The sequence below is a fragment of the Mesocricetus auratus genome, unplaced genomic scaffold, assembly GCF_017639785.1.
Source record: "Mesocricetus auratus isolate SY011 unplaced genomic scaffold, BCM_Maur_2.0 Super-Scaffold_100676, whole genome shotgun sequence".
In the NCBI taxonomy this organism is placed as follows: domain Eukaryota; kingdom Metazoa; phylum Chordata; class Mammalia; order Rodentia; family Cricetidae; genus Mesocricetus; species Mesocricetus auratus.
The window spans coordinates 14,242,459-14,264,283 of NW_024429266.1; the positions used below are offsets into that span (position 1 = coordinate 14,242,459).

General features: G+C 42.2%; 1 protein-coding gene across 2 annotated transcripts in view; it reads right to left on the minus strand.

The window, feature by feature from the left end:
- Positions 1-21,825, minus strand: part of Cnst (consortin, connexin sorting protein) — a 73,093-nt gene that overhangs the window by 18,278 nt on the left and 32,990 nt on the right. For both annotated transcript variants that reach the window (XM_040737226.1, XM_040737227.1), the window contains 6 exons: positions 11,965-12,149; positions 6,799-6,829; positions 5,251-5,337; positions 4,681-4,795; positions 2,546-2,567; positions 2,280-2,376 (listed from right to left, as the gene is read on the minus strand). In XM_040737226.1, the coding sequence (XP_040593160.1) occupies positions 2,280-2,376; positions 2,546-2,567; positions 4,681-4,795; positions 5,251-5,337; positions 6,799-6,829; positions 11,965-12,149 (537 nt within the window). The remainder of the gene's footprint in view (positions 1-2,279; positions 2,377-2,545; positions 2,568-4,680; positions 4,796-5,250; positions 5,338-6,798; positions 6,830-11,964; positions 12,150-21,825) is intronic.

Sequence of the window (21,825 nt, forward strand, 5' to 3'; positions counted from 1 at the left end):
TTTACAATAGTTAAAAACTTTTATGTAGATAACAATTGGAAATTGCCCATTGGTTAACAGAGAAGCTCCTCACCTTGTTAAACATTTCATGAAGGCCTATAATTCCCACAAATAGGAGTCAGAAGTGCATGATAAATGAATAATTTTATTGCTTTTCAATTTTAATTTATTGGACCTTCAATTACCAACTGACAATCTAAGTTGAGTCCCTAAAACAGACCAGGCACTTTTAAAGTACTGCCTCAGATGCCAGGGAAGCCGGAACTGGGCTGGCAGCCTCAGCTCTAAATGTGGAGGTGGCATTAGGAGTTCTAGAATCTCCCCACTCCCCAGCTTTAAACATCAGAGAGGACCGAGAAGAGCTGGCCATCTCTGGAGAGTCCTACATCCCTGCTGTCTCCCACACTCAAGGTTTGACTGCAAGAGAACAGCTGGTTCTCATGGGCTGTGGGCTTTGTCCCTGAGCTTACTGGCACCCCCTTTTCTCACCAGATGGCAGGGTGTGGGGTGAGGACCAGAACAAGAGAGGCCGCAGCCAGGCGGAAAAGGGTCAAGCTCAGTCATAAATTCCCAGTATCCAACGGTTCAGAGTTAGCCCTCAAAACACATCTGTGGGATTCAGAAGCTGAATGAGACTGGGGAGTACAGGCCCTAAGCCCTGATAAACCACAAGGTTGAGGATCGCCACATAAGGGAGGGACGTAAGATGCAAAGACTTAAGAATATTAGCCGGGCAGTGGTGGCACACGCCTTTAATCTCAGCACTCGGGAGGCAGAGGAAGGCGGATCTCTGTGAGTTCGAGGCTGGGCTGGACCGACAGCCTCCAAAACAATACAGAGAAACCCTGTCTCGTAAAAACCAAAAAAAAAAAAAAAAAAAAAAAAAAAGAATATTAAGCGTGCTAGAAAGTCATCCACAGTATTGACAGTTTTCTTTAAAGCACGCTATTTTATCAAGTTGGGGCAAGATTTCCTTCTTTGTCCAGGATTCAGTCCACATCACTTCCTATGATGGATATTAGCACATGTTTGGATTGTTGAAGCCAGTGATAATCCCAGTTTACTTGGTAATAACAGTTTACTCAGCTACAGCATGAGTTATTCACTTAGAAGTCAGAAGATGCAGGTTCTACCTAAGGATCAGGGAGGGCACCAAACAAATGGCTGTACACATGGTGCCTCAGTTTCCCCATCTGTACCACACAGACTGCAACAGAAGTCAAGCCAGAGGCAGAAACAAAGCCAGTGCTAAGCTGTGTGTGCAGGACCTTACACAACCTAGGCCAAGCTGGAAGGCACCAGGTAACCACTTTGAACTCCTGCCCTTCCTGCCTGCTCCTCTTAGTTCTGGGATTACTGGTGTACACCACCATGTCTATTAAGCTGTAACAAAACTTATTTTATCCTGTTTCTGATATAGAAGTGACTAGAAAAGAAACACAAAGAACACAGCATGTGGGATTGACACAAAGCAATGTCCCTAATTTGTGTCATAGAGAGAAGGGAATGAAGATCTCAAAACGACTTGCTGAGTACTTTTACAGAGGATGGCAACAGCGTGTCTGTATTATCAGGGACGCTCATTCAAAACTCCTGTCTCTTTTTAAATCAGGGCTCCCAGGCCCAGGAGCATAAGGCACGTGCTATAAATGGATCATACAAAAAATACTCTGAAAACACACTTATTCCTAAAACTTTGTAAATGCATTTTGAAAGTTTCCCAAGTCTTTTGGCTGAGACACAAAGTGGTATAAAACACATCTTAAATGGATAAGAAACACACACAAGACACATACACCACACACTCACACACACACTCACCACACACAACAAACATACACAAAACACACTCACATATAGTATATGTTAGTGCTATAAATTATCCAGACAGAACTTCTCATTATCTAGATTTACAGAAAAAGTCGGTACCTGGTTAGTACATTTAGTAATGATTGTTCTTTTTCCTTTTTAACCAAGAAAGGATGTCTTAACATACCAAAGTATTTCAGAATTTTTGTATCATCTTTTTATATTCTGTTTTCCTTACTGATGACACAGAAGTTATTTTGCCTTTTAAAATAATTTATAGTCTATTGTTCTAGTTATCTAAAAATGGAAATACATATAAAAATGTGGGTTTTATATTTTTTTATAAGTGTATATATACAAAAATCTAAATGGGAAAAAAAATCTAACACAATAGTTCAGATCTAATACTTTAAAATACCACAGGTAACAGGCCTCCTGTCTCTTCCTCTACAGAATAATCTGCAACGGACCTGGTTCTTTGGGTGATGCTCCTCTTTCCTTTGGCTCTTCAGATACTGTCACCCTTGAAAAGCATTTTCTTCCCACTGACTTTTCCACGGGTGCTATCTAAAAAGTTTTCAAAAAGGAAAACATTAATCACAGCTTTTTGGAGAAACTGTTGCATTCAATTAGAAAATTGTAAGTGTGCTGAGAAAAGGCTTTCTAGGACAGTCCGGCCTCGGGCGTAAGCTGCTGACATGCTCCCCGCGAATGCTTTCAGAAGAACACCTCTTACCTTATGCTTGGACAAGAGAGGGCTGTAGAAAAGAAGAAAAACATAGTTTTAAAAGTACAGCATGCTTCCAAACAAATGTCACTGAAACGACTATAAAAAAAATAGAGCCTCTCTGTATTCTAATATTAGCGCAGGACATTGATTCCCAGGGCTGAAACACTGCCACCAGCTCCCATGGCTGAAGGGACAGCTCCAGCGTGTGTGTGCTTCCTCAGACAGCAAGTTACCACTGAGAGCCCCCAAACACATCACACATGCTTCTTGCATCCACAAATGTTCACCATTTCAGTTTAAAACAGATTATGGCAGAAGATAATTATGTTGGAATTACCCATGGATAGACAAGTAACTTTCAAGTGTTTGATTTTAAAGAATATCATGCTAACAGTATGCCAATAAAGGTACGGATGAAAGAAATCCCAACTGTATTACTACCGTAATACTTGGAATCAAGAAACAGCTCAAATGTCTACAAATGAATGAAATGGGCATGTAAACTACCATACGGTCATACAATAAATAGGTACAACAGAAACACAGCAAAACTGACACTGTATGTGATAAAATATAACCCAGAAACAATGAAAGGCCGAAGGATCTAGAAATAATAACTGTTTTCTGCATGATCCATTTGTATGAAGTTAGAGGCATGTAAACCCACAGTTTCAGAGCTCAGTTACCATCATAGGGGAAGGAAAAGGGAAACGTGGACTTGGTACTTCAAGGAAGGGGCCTTCTGAGAGGATAGAATGTTTGTGTCATGGATCCTGTTAGGAGTGCTAGTCATAGACTATGATAGGGGAAAATTTCCAAGGCTCATACCCTGAACTATAAATAACGAGACATAACCTCGTACAATGATCTAAAGATACCACGCTCATAGTACGTTCAAGTAAATAATTCAAAAGCTTATGACACACTAACAAGTTGTGAGTTCCTTCAGGAAGGCAGTGGGAGGTATCTGCATTGAGTATGCTGAAAGTAAATAAATTATCTTTGAAGGCTCCTACTCTTTTAAATGCTATAAAAATGTAAATACAAAACAGAAAGCTAATGTAGGAACTTCGTAAGAAAAGGAGTTACAGTTCAGAATCCCTGAAGGGCCTGTTGCACAGGCTCAAACTGCAAGCACAGGGAACCCATCTTCCTAGAGCTGGACGGACACATCTATCTCAGCCTCTATCACTTTCCAAAGCTCGTCTCCAGGATGGCCAGCCCCAAGCAAAGGCCCTCTCTTCTGCAATTACTGGGACTGTTTCATTATCAACACACAGAGCTTTAGTTTACTCCCCATTATTCCGAAGAGGAGACAAAGTTACCAAAAGAACAGAGAGTCCTTTATCCTTTGTGCAGGGTACTCAGGGCTGAAGCCTGGAGATGGGCACTATTTAAACACTGTCGCAATCCCTTCCCCTTCAGAGCTCTGAGTGGTCCAATGAGGATTTCAGAACAAAGAAAAGTAGAACAAAAAATAACAAGCTTTATTATTAGGATAATTTTTTAAAGAGTTCATCAAAATTTAAAAACTTGTCTTGGAGAAGAGAATGGGGAGGGGGATTTGAGAGATGAATGTGGGTCAGAAAGGGAGGGGAGAAGGCCTGAGCCGAAAAAGGGATGACTTAGTTTTAAAAATCTATCTCCTTGACATGAATCAGGCAACTGGAAAGTATCTGGTAATGAAGTTTTTTCTATATTTAGGTTAAATATTGGACACTGTGCTTTTTAACCTGTACCTTTGACAAGGGTTACAACTTTTCTTATTACATACAAACACCAGAAATAGCCTAAACAATAATCAACATACAGAAATAGATATTTAATAAAATAAGGATTAAGAAACAAGCAATAAAAAGTCCTAATGTGCAACTCAGATAATTTGGCTTGCTGATCTCTTAGTCAAAAAGTATCAGCATTATCAGCGAGTCTAGTTAGAAGGCTCCTCCGAGCCCATGGAAACCTAGCGAGGTCGGCAGGAAACAGAAAAAAAAGCTGAGAAAGAACCCTTTGCATTCCATTATACTCAGTTCCATTTCTTAGGAAGAAAACAAAGAAATGGATCATACATTTCAATACTCAGTATAATGTATATCTTCAATATTCTCCAAGTTACTTTAAATAAATTATGACATACTTACTCTTGATGAGTTGTGCAAATTTTAGCAAGCTGTTCGAAATCTTCACCATTAAATCCCTTTTCTGAATTCCTCAGAGGCGTCAGTGTATGTGGCTGGACAGCTTTCCATTTTGTTTCTAAATTTAAAACATTTGTTAATCACTGGCTCTTACAAAATGTATTTAGACGCCACTGGAATAATTAATATACACCTATCTTCTCAAACAACCCAAAAAGTTAACACAGAAAGAGCTAAATGATTGCTTCACAGTACATGTAAACACCATTCTACAAACAAAATTAGCCAGGAGCACATGCAGAAGAAATGAAAACAGAGCTATGGAGAACAAGATACAAAGAAAATACCATCTGCCTTCTGTCTCTCTCATGGTGCTGGGGGGATTCTCGGCCCTGCATTTGCTAGGCAGGCTCTCAGACACTAAGCTGCATCCTGGGCCTGTGCATTGTAAGTACCTTGACTGTGTAACTTCTATTCTCTTAACATGCAAAATCAGGACAGCGTGCGCACTTTCTAGATAGTGAGTTGTTACATTACACTGCTAATTCCGAGCTCCAGTCAGTCTGTACTTACCCCACTGTTCCTGAATGGCAGAAAGATTTGCAAGCAGTTGCTCATGATACAATCGTTCAAGCTGAATGAATTTCATAGCTTTCTCATCTGAATAGAATAGTTGAGGAAAAGACATCGATACTGCCTACACGAAACCCCACATTTGCAATGGAATGTCCTATAGAAGACAAGAAATGTGCACCTCTGACAAAAAACGGGAAGGTTCAAAATATTTTTAAATTTAAGCACGTCGGACGTGAGGTTTCCTGGCTTTGGAGTAAGTACGTTTTATCCTAACACATGGTGCAGCGTACTTGGGTTCCACAAGCAAAGAGACACAAAAGGTTTTACTCAGGGACTGCCCGGCAATGCGCTGGCAGCCGTCATTGAAGCCATCTAACTGGAAAGAGGACCACAGGGGATCCTAGAGTCTGTGTTTTCCTTAATTTCTCTCCTTAATTGACTCCATGACTCTGACATCCTTCGGGAAAGTGTCTCTTTGTGGTTTCACGATCCTTTACTTACTTTTCATTGGACATTTTTCTCCAAAGTACGAAACGCTAAATAATGGAAACATGGCATGGGACTTTTAGAAAAAATTAATTCACCCCAGTGACTTTCCTAATTATCACAGAATTCCTTTTTTTTTTTTTTTTTGGTTGATCTTCTTATGACCTTTTGAATTTCCATCTGTACCACACAAACTTGCATCTTAGCAGGTTGAGAAACACTGATCAAATGCCCAGTTTCCTCTGGGCAATGTTCTAAATACTGACCCAGAAAAAAGGAAGAAAGGATCGGAAGGTTTAGCTTTGTGTCCTTCCCACAAACGCAAGAGGTTCAGCTCTACCTCTCTGTCCCCTTAAGGATCCTTGGGACCAGGAGAAGCAGAACAACTCTGCTCCCTCTGCCCAAGATTGAATGTTCCCTATTCCAAAGCTCACATGGGATCTCCTTGAAAACAGTATTTAGTTGGTTGCTATTGAGGACCTACATACAGGCGTGTGTCGTGAGACATTTCTGTCAGTGAGGAGCTGTTAAAAGGTAAATTCCAATCACCCAGTGATGCAGCAGCATCTTGCCATGGTGCTCCCACACAACAAAGGAACCGGATGATGCCGTTCTCTGGACATAGCCCTGTTGCTGAGCAGTTTGGGATCACAGCTGCTCATCGGTCAGCGGAGTTACAGCGTTGTTGTGTGGCATGCTCCATTAATGCATGCTTGACTCGTGTGCTTAAAAGCAAGAGGATCGAACAGACTTTTAAAGTTTCCCTTCTCGGCAGCATGTGTTTTCCCCATTCTCTTGAACATAAATGTTCAATGTTGGCAAAATTAGGCCTCCTTAGTGAAAGCCAAATTTAGGTAGCTCTAGGGGTTTTCTGGAGTGACCTATTTCCCACATTTTGCTCTTTGAGGAAGTTACAAGGGCACACACAACTGCCAAGCCCCACCAAAGCCATATGGTTTGCACATCTTGTCGCACAGACCTTAACTTTAAAAAAACAAAAAAACAGATGGGTTCTTCAAGTGTTCTATGAATTTCTGCCTGGAGTTAAGAAAAGGATACAGTCCTCTTCCTGGAAATAGGTCTCAGCTACCTGTAAAGACAAAAGAAGAAATTAATATCTGAATGAAAGGACAAACTTGGGAGCCAGTAAGATCTTGAGAGGTTGGCTTGACAGATTACTAACAAAAACACTTTCACCACATTCAAATTTCAGAGGACTTCGTAGGCACAGGACACAATCCTTATGTCTCTGTCAAGCAAATGGAGCACAGGTCTTCTCAACCTCCATGTCACCACATTCTAGTCCAGTTCAAGTCCTAACAAGCATCACTGAGCCCCTAAAGCTTAACTCTTAAGGACGAGGGGAAAGCTACAAAGGTACAATGGGGTGAAAAGGTTAAAAAGATTATTTTATTCTAAATTAGAAATTAACAGAGTCAGTGAGATGGCTCAGTAGGGAAAGATGTGTCCACCATGGCTGTCAACTTGAGTCCAAGTCATGTGACCCACATGGTGGGTGGAAGGAGAGAACAAGTTTCCCTAAGTTGTCTTCTGACCTCCACATGTGCACCATGGAACACACACACACACACACACACACACACACACACACACACACACACACACACACAGGCTGAAATGTCACATTACATGAGAACTTACACCATTCACTTCATTTCTAGTTTAAAAACGTCCAACCAGCTCAGAACCTCATGGGAGACTGGTTTTGGTGTCTCTGTTTGTTTAAGACTAGGTCTCACGTAGCCAAGGCTGTCCTTGAACGCCATATGCAGATGACGGTGACTATGACTCCTGATTCTCTTGCTCCTGCCTTTTTAGTGGTGGGGTTGTAAGTTGCAATGCCATAACAGAAAAGGGTATGTTGTGATGTTTTCATTTATTATTTTTTCTTTGAGTATGTTTGTGTGTGTGTGCATGCACTAGAGTTTGACATGGGGTGCTATGGTAGTTTGAATGTAATTGACCCCATAAACTCATAAAGAATGGCACTATTAGGAGGTGGCTTTGTTGGAGTAGGTGTGGCCTTGTTGGAAGAAGTGTGTCACTGTGGGGGGTGGGCTTTGAGGTTTCATATATACTCAAGCCACCATCCAGTGTCTTAGATCACTTCCTGTTGCCCGCAGGTCAAGATGTAGAACTCTCAGCTCCTTCTCCAGTACCATGTGGGCCTGCAGGCTGTTATGCCATACCATGATAATAATGGACTAAACCTCTGTAAGTCACTCCAATGAAATGTTTTCTTTATAAGAGTTGCTGTGGACATGGTATCTCTACAGCAGTAGAAACCCTAAGACAGGTGTCTTCTGCAATTGCTCTCCACCTTTATTATTAGTATTATTTTTTGAGACTGGATCTCACTATGTAGCCCAGGCTGGCTTCAATTTCACAGAGATCCATCTGTCTCTGCCTCCCGAGTGCTGGATTAAAGGTGTACACCACCAAACTGTCTAGATCCCTTATTTTTTGACTCAAGGTGTCTCATTGGACCTGGAGCTCAGTGACTGGCTAGACTGACTGGCCAGTTAGCTCTGGGGACCTGCCCTGTGTTTTTACACAGATGCTGGGGGGTCCAGACTCAGGTTCTCAGGGTTGCACAACAGGCACTCTCCAGTCTGAGCCATCACTTCAGTCCTGTTTTTAAAATATTTATTTCATTTTTAATCGTGTGTGACTGTATACAGGTGTGTGCATGTCTCCCCTTGAATAACTGTTTTAAATAATTTCATTTGGCGTCGGCACCTTAAGTAATTGTGCCACCATAAGAGACCAATTTTGCCTTTTCCTCTAATAAGCAGAGACCTCTGCTGTAATTTCAGAGGTGCCTTGTGGGACAGTGGCAGGACTCTGAGAAATGGTTGACAGCAGTGCTGCCCGAATGGGTCAGGAAAGGAGTCTGTGGTATAGCGCCCCCTGGCATGGTTCAAGGCCCGGGGTCAATACACAGCACAGGAGAATAAGGAAATACAAAGACAACTGTAGTGATTATCCAGTGCTGTGCCCTGCAACGCCTGCCACAAGGAACACCACTTTTTAGGAACTCTCACCACTGTTAACACTCCCCACTGAACTTTTCAATTGAGAAGCAGAGTTTTTATGTAGTAAGCAGATCCATCACATCTTCTGTGTGTTCACATATAAATTCTTTTTTTTTATATTTGATATAAAAAAACTTAGATTTTTTTAGGACCTTAAGTTAATGACCAGACCAGTAAACTAAAATATTGACAAAGTTTAGCATAACTTGTGATACTTATCATACTACACTGCTGTTACATTAATTAATTTGTGTGTGTATGTGTGTGGGTGTATGTCTGCTATGTGTGGCGGTCAGAGGACAGTCTACTGGAGCTGACTTCCTCTTCCACCATCAGAGTTCTGGCTCAGTCTTGCTGTCAAGCACCTTTGTGGTCTGAGTCATTGAGCTAGACCACTTTACAAATTCAGAACAGTTTCTACTGACTTCTTTAGGCTTCTATTAAAAAAATCCATTTGTAAATCACTATCTCTATTTTCTAGGGACAAGCTAGTACAAAGAACAATAAAGCAGTTGTTAAACTCATAAAAGCAATTAAAAAGGATCAAGTTTGGCCAGATCGCCCATAAGAAATAGAATGTATAGATACAAATTTGAGCACTTTATATATTAAAGTTAAAAACAAAACAAAAAAACCCATTTTATACAGGTAATGAAGATGATTAAATGCCTGTAAATTTTCAGTCTAAACTTGCATTCTATATTTATTTTACTTTGAAAAATTTTAAAGTGGTTAGTTTTTTTTAAGAGTCTGTCATTTATCAAATCATTCTACTATGTTATGGATATATTAATACGAACTACAGTAAATGCTAATATTCAACCATTTTGAAATACCTACTGATTGGAAGTCTAAGCGGTGTGGCAGTTTAAAATTTTGCTCATGCAGATGAAAAAAGTTACAGATGCACAGTAAAACAGGTTCAAATGGGGAAAAAACCCCTCAAAACAGGTTAAAGTATTAATGAAAAACAGAATAAGCCACATAGAGGTGGGAAGTACACAGGGAGCCTGGATCTTGTATGTTATTGTGTTGTCTTTGAGTTTTTTATTGCTGATAAGCAAATGACACTGATGGGAGACATGGGATTGTGAAAGGGACTGCTGGAAACTTTAAGAATACCTTTAAAATGGAACTCAAAAAGTGTATTGCTTTGTGGAAGAGTTGTGCTTTTGTTTTCACAGGAAACAAAAATCTACCAATTCCTTCAAAATTAGTAAAGATCAGATTTGACTGGGTGAGACTTCCTGAGGATCTTGGCTACAGAAGTGATAGAGGAAGGCAGGAAAGACTACAGGACAGGTGACATGTATGCTGATCCCTCTGCATGGGAACAGCTCTGAGACTGGATGAGACATGATAAATCTTGTTAGTTACAGAGTCCTCATAACACTGGTTATACAGTCTAAATGACCTTACAAAGTTGACAGGTGTCTTTTATCTGCTCAAACATAAAACAATTAGCTGACTTATGAACACTGTACATCCCATAGTTTTGTTAATACAGATATGCATGTTACCTTTAAAAGTATGTATGTTTTCAGAACAAAAGTATTAGACATGAATAAAGACAAGTAGCCCAAGTGATTCCGCCTCTCAGAATGCCTCTGTTGCAGTTTTCTCAAAATTCTGCATCCATAACAACTTCAAATTAACTCACACCTTTCTCTAGTCCCAAGTGTTAGTATTCAGGCATCTGTACTGGCCTGTCCTTGGGGTTCTGACAGGATACACCCTCAGCTGCAGCCACTAAGAGCATCACCTGTGCATATTCACCATGGTCCCTTTTAAAAGGGCCCTGTCTACCTCTCTCTCTTCTTTATCTGTTTCTCTCTCTCTCTCTCTCCCCTCTCTCCCTCCCTCCTCCTCCTCCTCCTACCTCCCTCCCTCCCTCTCTCCTGCTGCTTTGGAGGCCGGTCTCCCCCCTTTTCCATTTTTATGATCCTTGTCCCTAATTTAAAAAAACCCCTCTGAGAGCTGCTTTTCTTAAATTACAACACCAAGTACCAATTCATTTTAGCTGCAAATAAAATGCAAATCACAAATATTTAAAATTTTCCCAAGTGATCTCATCCATTAGGTTTCCCACTGCTGTCCTGAAGGCCTCCTCTCTCCAAGTTCTCCACCTTTCAACACACCCACCTCCCAGTCTTCAGAAGATTTCTTCTTCTAAAAGCAAAATTGCATCCTGGGTATTTGCAGAGTCACTAAGTAGTGAGTGCTTGCTAAACATACAGAAGGCTTACAGTTTTTCCAGCATCACCCCCACCCCAGCACAAAAAACAACAGCAACACCCCTATCCCAGCACAAAACAACAATAATAGCAACACCTCCCCCACCCCAGCACAAAACAGCAGCAGCAGCAGCAGCCCTATACAAAGGCACTCTCACTGATAAAGTCCTCTAGCCCTCACCTCTCTGCTTCTTCAACTGTGATATCCCAACCACGTCTTCACAGTCTAGTTCATCTGCTGTGACAGCTCACTTTTCTTTCCATCTAACAATTTTTAAATCTTACATGTATGGGTGTATTGCCTGCACGATGTATGTCTTATACCTGTGTGTCTGATGCCTGTAGAGGTTGGAAGAGGGTGTTGGGATTCCCTGGAAGTGGAGTTTCAGACAGTTGTGAACTGCCCTGTGGATGCTGGAAATCGAATGAAATCCTCGGGAGAGCAGCCAGTGCTTTTAACTGGTCCAGCACCTGCTCACCTTAACCACCCATCTCAAGAGTTGCCTCCTTTTCTCCGTTGCCAACGGGCAAAGTTAACTGCTAGACTTGTCCACTCTGACAGCACAAAACCCCACACTTGTATCTAGATCCTTCTTTCCCATTTCACCATGGCTCTCTTCAGAACGTGCCTTAGGAAGTGTTCATCAGTGTCTAGCGGGCCTCGTGGCATCCAGCTGGAGCTTACTAAACTCTTGCCATATCGATTCCTCTTTATACTTAGCTGAATCACCGAATACAGGCGTTGGCTACTGTCCAAATGACAAATCATCCAGGCCACAGCGTGTCCTCTGGCCCAGAATAGGCCAGATTTCCTACCAGTCATGCATTTAGGGTCCACAGCGGCAGGGAGGCATCAATCACGGGGAACGGACTTAGATGACTCCAGACACCGGCAGCAGCATTAGTGAGGCTGAGAGCAAAGGGTGTGGTCTTACCTGGTGGAGGAAGAGGGGAAGTGCTCTCGAGTCCATCTGCTCCACCTCACCCCGGATCAGGGAGAAGAGCGGCTGCAGCGCTGCCACTGGAGCTTTCGGGGGATCATTGGCATTCACTCCAGCCGCCTCCTCACCAGCCGCCTGCAGCTCTGCGTTCACTGTCGGCATTGAAGGTGTGGCATCTCCTACAGAACACGAGGGAAACGCCTGCATCAGGCTAGACCCTGTCATGGAGGAATGCTTCTAAGCTACCACTCCCACTGACGATGAAACTGTCGAGGAAAGTTAACCACACGGAAAAAAATGTGCTCATGCTTCGCTGTTGCCAGGAGCACGGGAGCAACCATTTCTGCAGACCTGTAGCTGAGTATCGGCAGAGAAGGGGCTGAGGAGGAGACAGGAAGCTCAGTCAATCAAGTGTTTGCTTTACAAGAGTGAAAGCCCAAGTCAATGCCCACAAGTCATATAAAAAAAGTTGGGCATGGTAGTACACCCTGGTAATTTAGTGCTAGAGAGAAAGAGAGAAAGAGAGAGACGGGTGGACTCCTGAGGTCAGCCTACCCCTTGGTAAGGTTCAGCCTAGTAAGACATTGTCTGAGGAAAAACAAAGGTGGCTGGTACCTTACTGCCTGGTCAAAAACTTGATTCTCCCAACTGAAAAGTAGACTATACCTTGACATTCATAGTATAGAGTTCTTGCCTCAAATAAGAAAGACCTCAACAGGGAAGTAAATGTGTTGTTCCGTGGGAGAGCTAGACAAACTGAGCTCCTCTTTACCACATCAGAGCTACCTGAAGGTCCCAGGAGACAGGCAGGGATTCAGGTGGCAACACTGACACTGTGAGGTGTTTTCCCAGGAGAGAAAAACGTTCTGCAAACTTCTGAGCCATCACCACTAACCGCTCAATCCATCCACAGCCTGAGATGTACCCATGCTTGTCATTTTAACTGTTATAAAGTATAACCTCAGCCTTCGCCAAACTCTCAGTATTGATGCCAATTTTCATGTTCCAATCAAGTAAAACACCCATCCCTGTGAGTGCAGTCGCTCAGCTGGTCTGTCTCAGGAAGGCTCTATCCCTCAACAGTGTGTCCCAAGCCCCACCTTCCTCTGTCCTCCAGATAAACCAGTGCCGGATCTCTCTGAGCTGTGCACACTTTAAAAGCTGGAAGAGTTCCCACCCACGTCTACGCCTTTATGTTCTACCCCCCACACACACACACACACAATCACCAACTTCAGTGATGTATCAGCTACACCTCTATTTTACCTCTTGAGACAATGTTCCCTACCGAGACAGAGTTCATAAGGCAAAGAGCTTTGGACAAGGCCAAATAGCCAGGGCCCAGCTATTTTTCAGAGTGACCTTAGATTAGAAGGTTAGTCACTATAAGTGGAGATAAATAAGTTCTCAGATCTCTCCTAGATCTGATCAACTAAAACAGACAAGGTCCTTACAGATTCTGATGAGTAAGTAATGCACAAAGCGCCAGGCTCGGGCATGCACGTTTGTAATCCCAGCGGCTGGCAAGCAGAAGCTGAAGGTCTGAGGTTCCATGCTGTCTTGAGCTACTCATGCAGTTTGAGGCCAGACTGGATTACAAGAGACTCTGTTTCAAACAACAATAGCACTGGAGAGTTAGATATAGGGAAATCCATGAGGCTTGCTGGCCTACCAATCTAGCCAACCAGTAAGCCCTGGGTTCAACAAGAGACTGTCCTAACTAGGACAGTCTACCTAGCTGTCCTACCATACCACTGGTATTAATAAACGGCATGAACAAAAGCAAGTTGGGGAGGAAGGGTTTATTTGACTTATGCTTCCATATCTCTGTTCATGTTCATCATAGAAGGTAGTCAGGACAGGTACTAAATAGGACAGGAATCGGGAAGTGGGAGCTGATGCAGAGGCCATAGAGGAGTGCTCCTTCCCGGCTTTGCTCAGCTTGCTTTCTTATAGAACCTGGGACCACCAGCCCAGGGATGGCATCCCACCATGGGCTGAGCCCTCCCAAATCAAACACTGATTTAGAAAATGTCCCAGTCTCGCCTATAGCCCAGTCTTAGGGAGGCATTTTCTCAATTGGGATTCCCTCCTCTCTGATGCATCCAGCTTGTATCAAGTTAGCATAAAACTAGCCTGTGCAGACATTCTGCCCCAAATCTCTCTCCCTCTCTACCCATCTATAATATAAAACAATAAGGTGGACAGAAATTGAGGGAGACAACTGACATAGATGACTGAATGCATAATACACGGGAAAAATAAATAGTAACATTTGTTTAAAAAAGAATTATCAGGCAGTTAGTGTTGCTCAATGGTGTAATAAGGCCTAGGACTCCATCCCTTGCACAGAAGAAAAAAAAAAAAGATGGGGAATATAGAGGTCATCGTTGTGAACAATTGTTTTAAAAACCTGAAAGACAGGCTCTCTCTCCCCAGCCCTAAGAAAAGTGTCCTCCAGTCCCCTACACAAAACATGGAAGGTTTTCAGACAGGGAAATAAGCATTTGCAGGAAGACTTCCACAGCATTTCCACATAGTGAGTTTTTGCTTTTAGTTCTGCCAAAAGTTTACAATAGAGTTCCACTATGACTTACATAATCATGCTACTGAATAAGGACACACTTTATCTTAGGGACATATAAAGTAGACATAAGTATATGGAGTTATACTTAAAACATACCCTTATTGGTTTCATGTCCTTAACAGGACAATGAATTCATATTAGAAAACTATCTTCCAGGCATGGCGGACACACCTTTAATACCAGCAGTGGAGGAGGCAGAGGCAGGGAGATCTCTCTGAGTTCCAGAACAGCCTGGTCTACACAGTGAGCTCTAGAAAAGACAGGACTCCATAGAGAGATCCTCTTTCAAAAAAAGAAAGAAAGAAAGAAAGAAAGAAAGAAAGGAAGGAAGGAAGGAAGGAAGGAAGGAAGGAAGGAAGAAAGAAAGAAAGAAAGAAAGAAAGAAAGAAAGAAAGAGGCAGGCATATCTCTGAGCTCCAGGACAGCCAGGACTATTACACTGAGAAACCCTGTCTCAAAAAACCAAAAAAGAAAGAAAGAAAGAGAGAAGGAAGGAAGGAAGAGAGGAAAGAAGGAAAGAAGGGAAGAAGGAACGGAGGGAGGAAAACTATCTGTTGCCAAAGAGCCAGAGAATGGATGCTCTGGAAGCCAGGCAGCCTGCTTCCAACCTTATTTCCTGTAGTTCTGCCAAGTCATTAAACTCTGATTCTAACTTTGTCTCCATTTCTCTGCAGCATGGAGAGATAGCATCAACTTTCTAAGATCATGTGAGCAGTAAATGAGACAGTAGAGACCGCTGGACAAAGTAAGGTGTGCATGTGCTCCCCCCTCCCACTGTCATTTAAAACATCATTAAGACAGCCCTACCTCGAGCTGGAGAGATGGCTCAGCGGTTAAGATTACTGACTATTCTTCCAAAGGTCCTGAGTTCAATTCCCGGCAACCACATGGTGGCTCACAACCAACTTGAATGAGCTCTGATGCCCTCTGCTGGCATGCAGGCAGAAGATTTTATACATAATAAATAAATTAATTAATTAAAAAAAAAAGCCGGGTGTTGGTGGCGCACGCCTTTAATCTCAGCACTTGGGAGGCAGAGGCAGGCGGATCTCTGTGAGTTCTGTGAGTTCAAAGCCAGCCTGGTTTACAGAGCGAGTTCCAGGACAACCTCCAAAACTCTTGTCTTGAAACAAAACAAAACAAAGAAAAGACAGGCCTATCTGGGAGACTGGCTTTAAAAAAAGTATCTGGAGGCAAAGGCTACTAAAGCTTTCACCCCCAATGTTGCAGTGAGTAACAGACGCAGTAACACCTATGCTGCAAGTCAGACACAGTGGCACTGCAGGAGGAACAGTTTCAATGTCATTCTTTGCTACATAGGAAACTTACAGCCAACCTGGGCTACATGAGAGACCATTCCCAGCCTCCCCCCACAAAAAAACAAGAACAACAAACATAAACAAATACACAAAAAGAGCCATTCAGAAGAGTTAAACACTTAGTTCAATGTTTACCAACACTGTTAGTTTGAACACAAGTGACTCTCCATATAGTAACATGTGATTGTCTTTCAGCTTGGCTTCTTCTGCTTAGTCAGGGCTCAAGTTTCCTTCAGTCTTCCCATGGCTTCAGATTTCACTTCTCAGCACTGGATCCTTCATGGGCTTGCTTTGGTAGGGAAATGATTAGGAAGAGAAACACTGGCATAATCATGGCCTTACGGACTAACACATGTGAACCTGTACCTCTCTACTGTACTAGATGCCTGCATAATAGCTACTTGGGCTTTCACACTGTAACACAGAAGCTCACTGTTCTCTATGTGTCTTTCAAGGCAATTTTGATATTGTTACTTTGAATGAGGTCCTACGAGCCTTGTAAATGTTTTACTTTGAGTACCTTAATAATGCTTCATGAATTATCACTACATTTCTTTGTGTTACATACAAAGTTTTCTGGTAAAAGCACATTTCTAGTTAAGCAAGAACATAAAAACCATGAACTGCCACATGTAATCTCTCCTCCACTATAAAGTTTCACTCAATATAAGTAAAGCTCTCTGCTGCTGTGCATGAACCCAGATGCTTGGAGAGAAACAAGAAACTCTATTTACCTTCCTTTGCAAAACCATGTGAGTTATAGCTAAAACACCCACCAAGCAACTTGGTGATGCTATTTATACATTTTGCAGATGATAGGCAGATTCATGAGCCCTAATTTAACCTAACACCTGTCAACTTTATTAAGCTCCAACATTTGTCTGTTAACATTTAACTTAACTTTTATACTTGATTTTAGCAAAAGGCTGAGAAACCATGTTAGTTGATTTTTAAAAACGATCTGGAACAACTTTGGGGCAGGGATTGGACAGCTCATCTTGACTGAGATACATTTATTCAGTTCTGTGTCTCTGCACATAACTGATCCATTCAGCTTAGAGCCTCTGCCTGAAGGCTGTCGAGAGGTACTCTGCAGAACCCTGTGATATCCTTTAACAGTCTTTGCCTTGAATGCTACGATTGCACCCGGGTACACATGCCCCTCCAGTAATCTGCCATATGTGAACACAGCTGAGATGAAACTGTTTGGCTCCAGGCTTGGGGAAGAGTGTGACTGGATCATTTAATGGCAAAATCTATGAGTATAACACATTATCACAGACAAATGAGACCTAAAGGATGCCATCTAGAAGCTAGCAATGACAAGGTAAACATAGTGTGATGGAAGCCCTAGAATTAGGGTTTCAAAGCAAAATGGCAGAAGAGGCAGTCCCATTCTTCCTCGTCCCTGTCTCAGTTACCTGAAGGACTGTCTTTTCCTTGTCTAATTAGGAACCCCTCCAGAGCAGGAAAGTGGCATGCATTATGCAACCAGAAAGTCAAATGACAACTAGTTGGGTCACAAAATGACATATAAAGCCAGAGAGGAAAAGCCAGGTATAAATTTACCCTCAAGAAACCAGGGCATTTGAGAGTGCTTGTGTAATCAAGCCATCCCCCAATTGTTGGGAAAGAAAAATGCTTAGAGAAAGCCTGAGGAGACCCTGGGCTTTCACCTGGATGAACTTAATCTCTGCATCAAGAAGACAGTGAAAGCTGAGACAGAACCACAAACCGTTTGTTTAGGGAGAGCCTGGAGCCAAGCTGTAAAGCCCTGAAGAGGAACCCCAGCTAACCTGATCATGAAATGCTACCCTTTGCTTCACAGACTCACTGCCAGGTACACAAAGGGACAGCGCAGAATGGCCCATGTAAGGAAGACATCAAACAACGGAGAACATCCCCAAGGAAGACTAAACATCAGACCTACCAAAGAATAAGTTAACAGCCTCCCACATGCTCAAAGATTTAAGGAAGCAATGAAAAAAACAAGAAAGAACTCAAAGGGAGACTGTCAAAGAGACAGATCAAACAAGGGAATTAGCATTTAATGCACACAGACATTATGTTTGGGTGACTTGGGTTTGGAAATAGGCAGTAGTAAAGACTACACACATTATGGGTATAATTACTGCCACTAAATAAACAGAACCATTTGGGGGAATGAGTGGTTAGCAGGACAAATTTATGTTTACAGCAACAAAAATAGTAAAAGGAAAAACATACTTCCAGTTCTATGATTTTACTGTGATTCTCTGATTCACTGTGGAACTTATTTTTCACACGGGTGCACCAAAAACTGCCGTGTCCAACTGCCATAATCTTGCAGGCAGATCAGGTGGAAACATAAACGTGAGGTCTAGCTTCTAACTGACACGAGAAATAGAAAGCATGCCCCCACTGAAATACTGGAGTCACTATCTAAACACACTGAAGTAGTCCCAGCAGTAGGGCCAGTATTATGAGAAAGATAAATATGAAAGTCTTCTGTGCCTGACCTGGGGTCAAAGGGATTTATTATGTCATTACAGCATAATTACCACTTGTTCTATGGCTGGGTCTCCTCCCATGCCCTCAGGCCACAGCCTCTGCCTTCAGAGAGCACCAGGCACAAGCAGGGCTGTGGTGAAGTTGGGCTGGGGTCATGCTATCTTACTAACACAGTAAGAAAGTAATTAATGATAAAGAATAAAGAAGATGACACATATGATGTTCCCAGGCACTGGAACTGTCACCAGGATTTATTTTAGATAGCATCTTAAGTTATTGTTTTGAAACAGGATCTCACCATGCAGCCATAGCTGGTTTGGAACTCACTATATAGCCCAGGAAGGCCTTGAACTCATGGGTGATCCTCTTGCCTGCTTCTCCTAAGTGCTGGGATTACAGGCATGAACCAACATGCCAGCTTTAGATGGCAATTTATACATGACTGGTAGCACTCAGGACCGTTTTGAAGGACACACCTCTCATCTGCTAAATTCTCCACTGCTGTTTTTCTATTTTAATGGTTTGCCTTTTAAGATACTAGCTAACCCTATTCAGCAACTGTAACTCTGAATCTACCAGCAGCCGCCTAGCAAAGTCTGAGGGAATTCTATTCCCTCAGGCACCGACTCTTTCAAAGTTACTAAGGAAACTTACTTAAATCTCTGTCCCCGCGTAAGAACTCAAGACTCAAAGGTTGAGGTAGAATCCCGCTTCCCAGAGAGGCTGAAGAGCAAGCAGCTCACCTCCTGTGTACACTCCCAAGGAGTCCTCGTGCTTCTTCTCACCGCTCATTATAAACCCTTCTCCACCTGGCTCCTCCTACAACTTCCTGTCAACTAGCTGCTGACCCCAGACTCCCGACCGCAGGTTAATTTTATTTAATAAAACGCATCTTTGCATCAATAAACAGATGTTCCAGAGCATAAGCGAAATTAACACACCCTAAAATAATATTCTGCAACACTCTGCTTACAAACTGCCATCGAATCAGACTCTGGACAGCTGCATACACACCTCCAAGAGAACCCAGTCATTCTTCCCTGGTAGGTGTCAGAAAGGGCACTTTCCCTGAGCAAAGGTTGCAAGCCTTTTTATGGCTTGTTTGCTTTTCGGAGCACTTAAAGAAGATGGGCTTTAACTGAACTCTTCAGTAAGTCACACTGAGCTGCAGCCTAGATATACATCCTTCAGCGGGACTTATCTTGATCTTAAAGGTGATAGGGAAGTCCTGTGTATATGTAAAGATGACACGTTACAGAAAGGTCTTGTTTATTTATTTTTCCTTTCAAATACAGGGCTCATTACATCACCACGTTATCCTGGACTCAGTGTTTAGTGGATCTGAGAAAGCCTTTCACAAAAATGAACGCTGTGAAAACCGGAAGGGGATTTAACAAATCTGTGCCACTGAGAGCGTGCATGGCCTGGTCTCTCGGTCCTTGAACCTGAGGTTTCAAAGCAGCCGACCCCATGCAGCTGTGTCCATTCCACGATGATGCTCCCTACTCTTTCTTCCCTCCAGTTTTGTCACTTTCTAGAGCTTGCTGCAGGCTGTTTTCATTTCGTATTCATGGCACACTTAGTGCACACAAATATTGCCAGGAATTAGATTCTAAATTATGTAGATCATACCAATTAGCACCAATGTTGGGAATCTCTAATTTTCCTCTTAGACATTTGATTAGCTGTTCTATACTCCAATAGGTCTTATTAAAAACTAAAATATGCGAAGGGTTTGCCCAAGCATGCAACTAGCTACGCGCATTTCTAAACCTTAAATTAATAAGTTCTTAAACTTCTTGTCCACAAACAAACAACTCAGGTGCCAAAGTTTCATGGGAAATTAATACATAGCTTTTCAACTCTGGCACAGACTTGGTTAATAGGAAAATGACCACCATGCTATCAAGTTAATTCCAAGAACACTAAATACATCAGCTATCAAATACAAAATGTTTCGTGGTTCTCTCAGATACATGAAGGTGAACAAGACTCTTAAAATTAAATGACCTTCTATGGAATTATATAATCAGGAAAGGATGGAAGTAAAGGCACTTGTGAGCAAGCCTGGAGACCTGAGTTCAAACCCCAGGTCCCAAGCGAAGGTGGAAGGAGAGACTTGACGCCTCAATGTCCTCTGACATCCACATGTGCACCGTCCGCACCTGTAAGACGTGAATTTTAAACGGTTTATAATCTCCCTAAATCAGCAATTCTTTGTGGAAGAAGAGAGAGAGATTAATTCCCAGAGGAAACGAACTGAAAATGTCCTTAACCAATTCCCGGCTTTGATCTCTAATTCTCTGGAAGCTCCTGACCATGGATTATCTTTGGAATAACAAAATGAAGTGAGAAAGGAAGATTTAGAAACAGGACAGTGAAGTCTGAAGAGAAACAAATGTAACAGCACTCTGTGCAGTTTGTGTAAACTCTGGTACAAAGAACAGTCCTTTAGCAGGAACCTGTACATTTTGTGGAGCTGTAGAGATATAACCTGTTTCTGCACATTACTACCCCCCACACATACCTCCATATTCTTTTCAAACATAGCTTTACTGACATGGTTTACATACAAGTCACCTGTTCACGTACAGAACTCAACAGCTTTACTACAGCGCTGTCTACTGTGGCTTCTTTCATTAAGCACAGTGAATGCTTTCAAGACTCGTCCTGTGGCTTGTATCAGCACCTCACTTCCCATTGCTTATGTGGGTACTTTGATTTCTGTGCTTCTGCCCAATGTTCACTTTCCTGCTTTTCTGTTTTGTTTTAAACAATTAAAGTCAAGTGACAGAATAACCATTTTTAAAACAACAGAGACAAGAAACTTTTAACCAAATGTAGTTTTGACCAGGATGCCTGCAAGCAATTATCTTAAACAAACGAAAATACGACATTATCTCTTTGTAGGGATCATGATCCCATAGAAATCTGGAGTAAAGAAAGAGAAAAACCAAAGAAGACACGGCACATTTCACATAAGCCTTGAAGGACAGAGAGAGAGAGAGAGAGAGACAGAGACAGAGAGAGAGAGAGAGAGAGAGAGAGACAGAGACAGAGACAGAGAGACAGAGAGAGACAGAGACAGAGAGAGATGGAGCAGTCATGGTGTCCCAGTAGCTGGGAAGAGGAGTCAGGAGGACTACTGTGAGTTTGAGGCCAATCTAAGTTACACGGTGAGTTACAGGATAGTCTGGGATACTGTCTCAAAAAAATCCAAACAGGAGCCCCTAAAATATCTCCTTATCTTTACGTTTGTCTATATCTATCCATGTTTACATATAATTGAAAAAATACATGAATTTGGAGGTATAATTTTTTTTTCATTTTCACCATGTGTGAAATTCCATTACTTAAACAAATATCAATTTACTGGGACTGAATGTAGTTTGGGGACAGAATCTGAAAGCTGCACTGACAATCAGACACTGTGTTTGGGGGGTGGGGTTCGAGACAGGG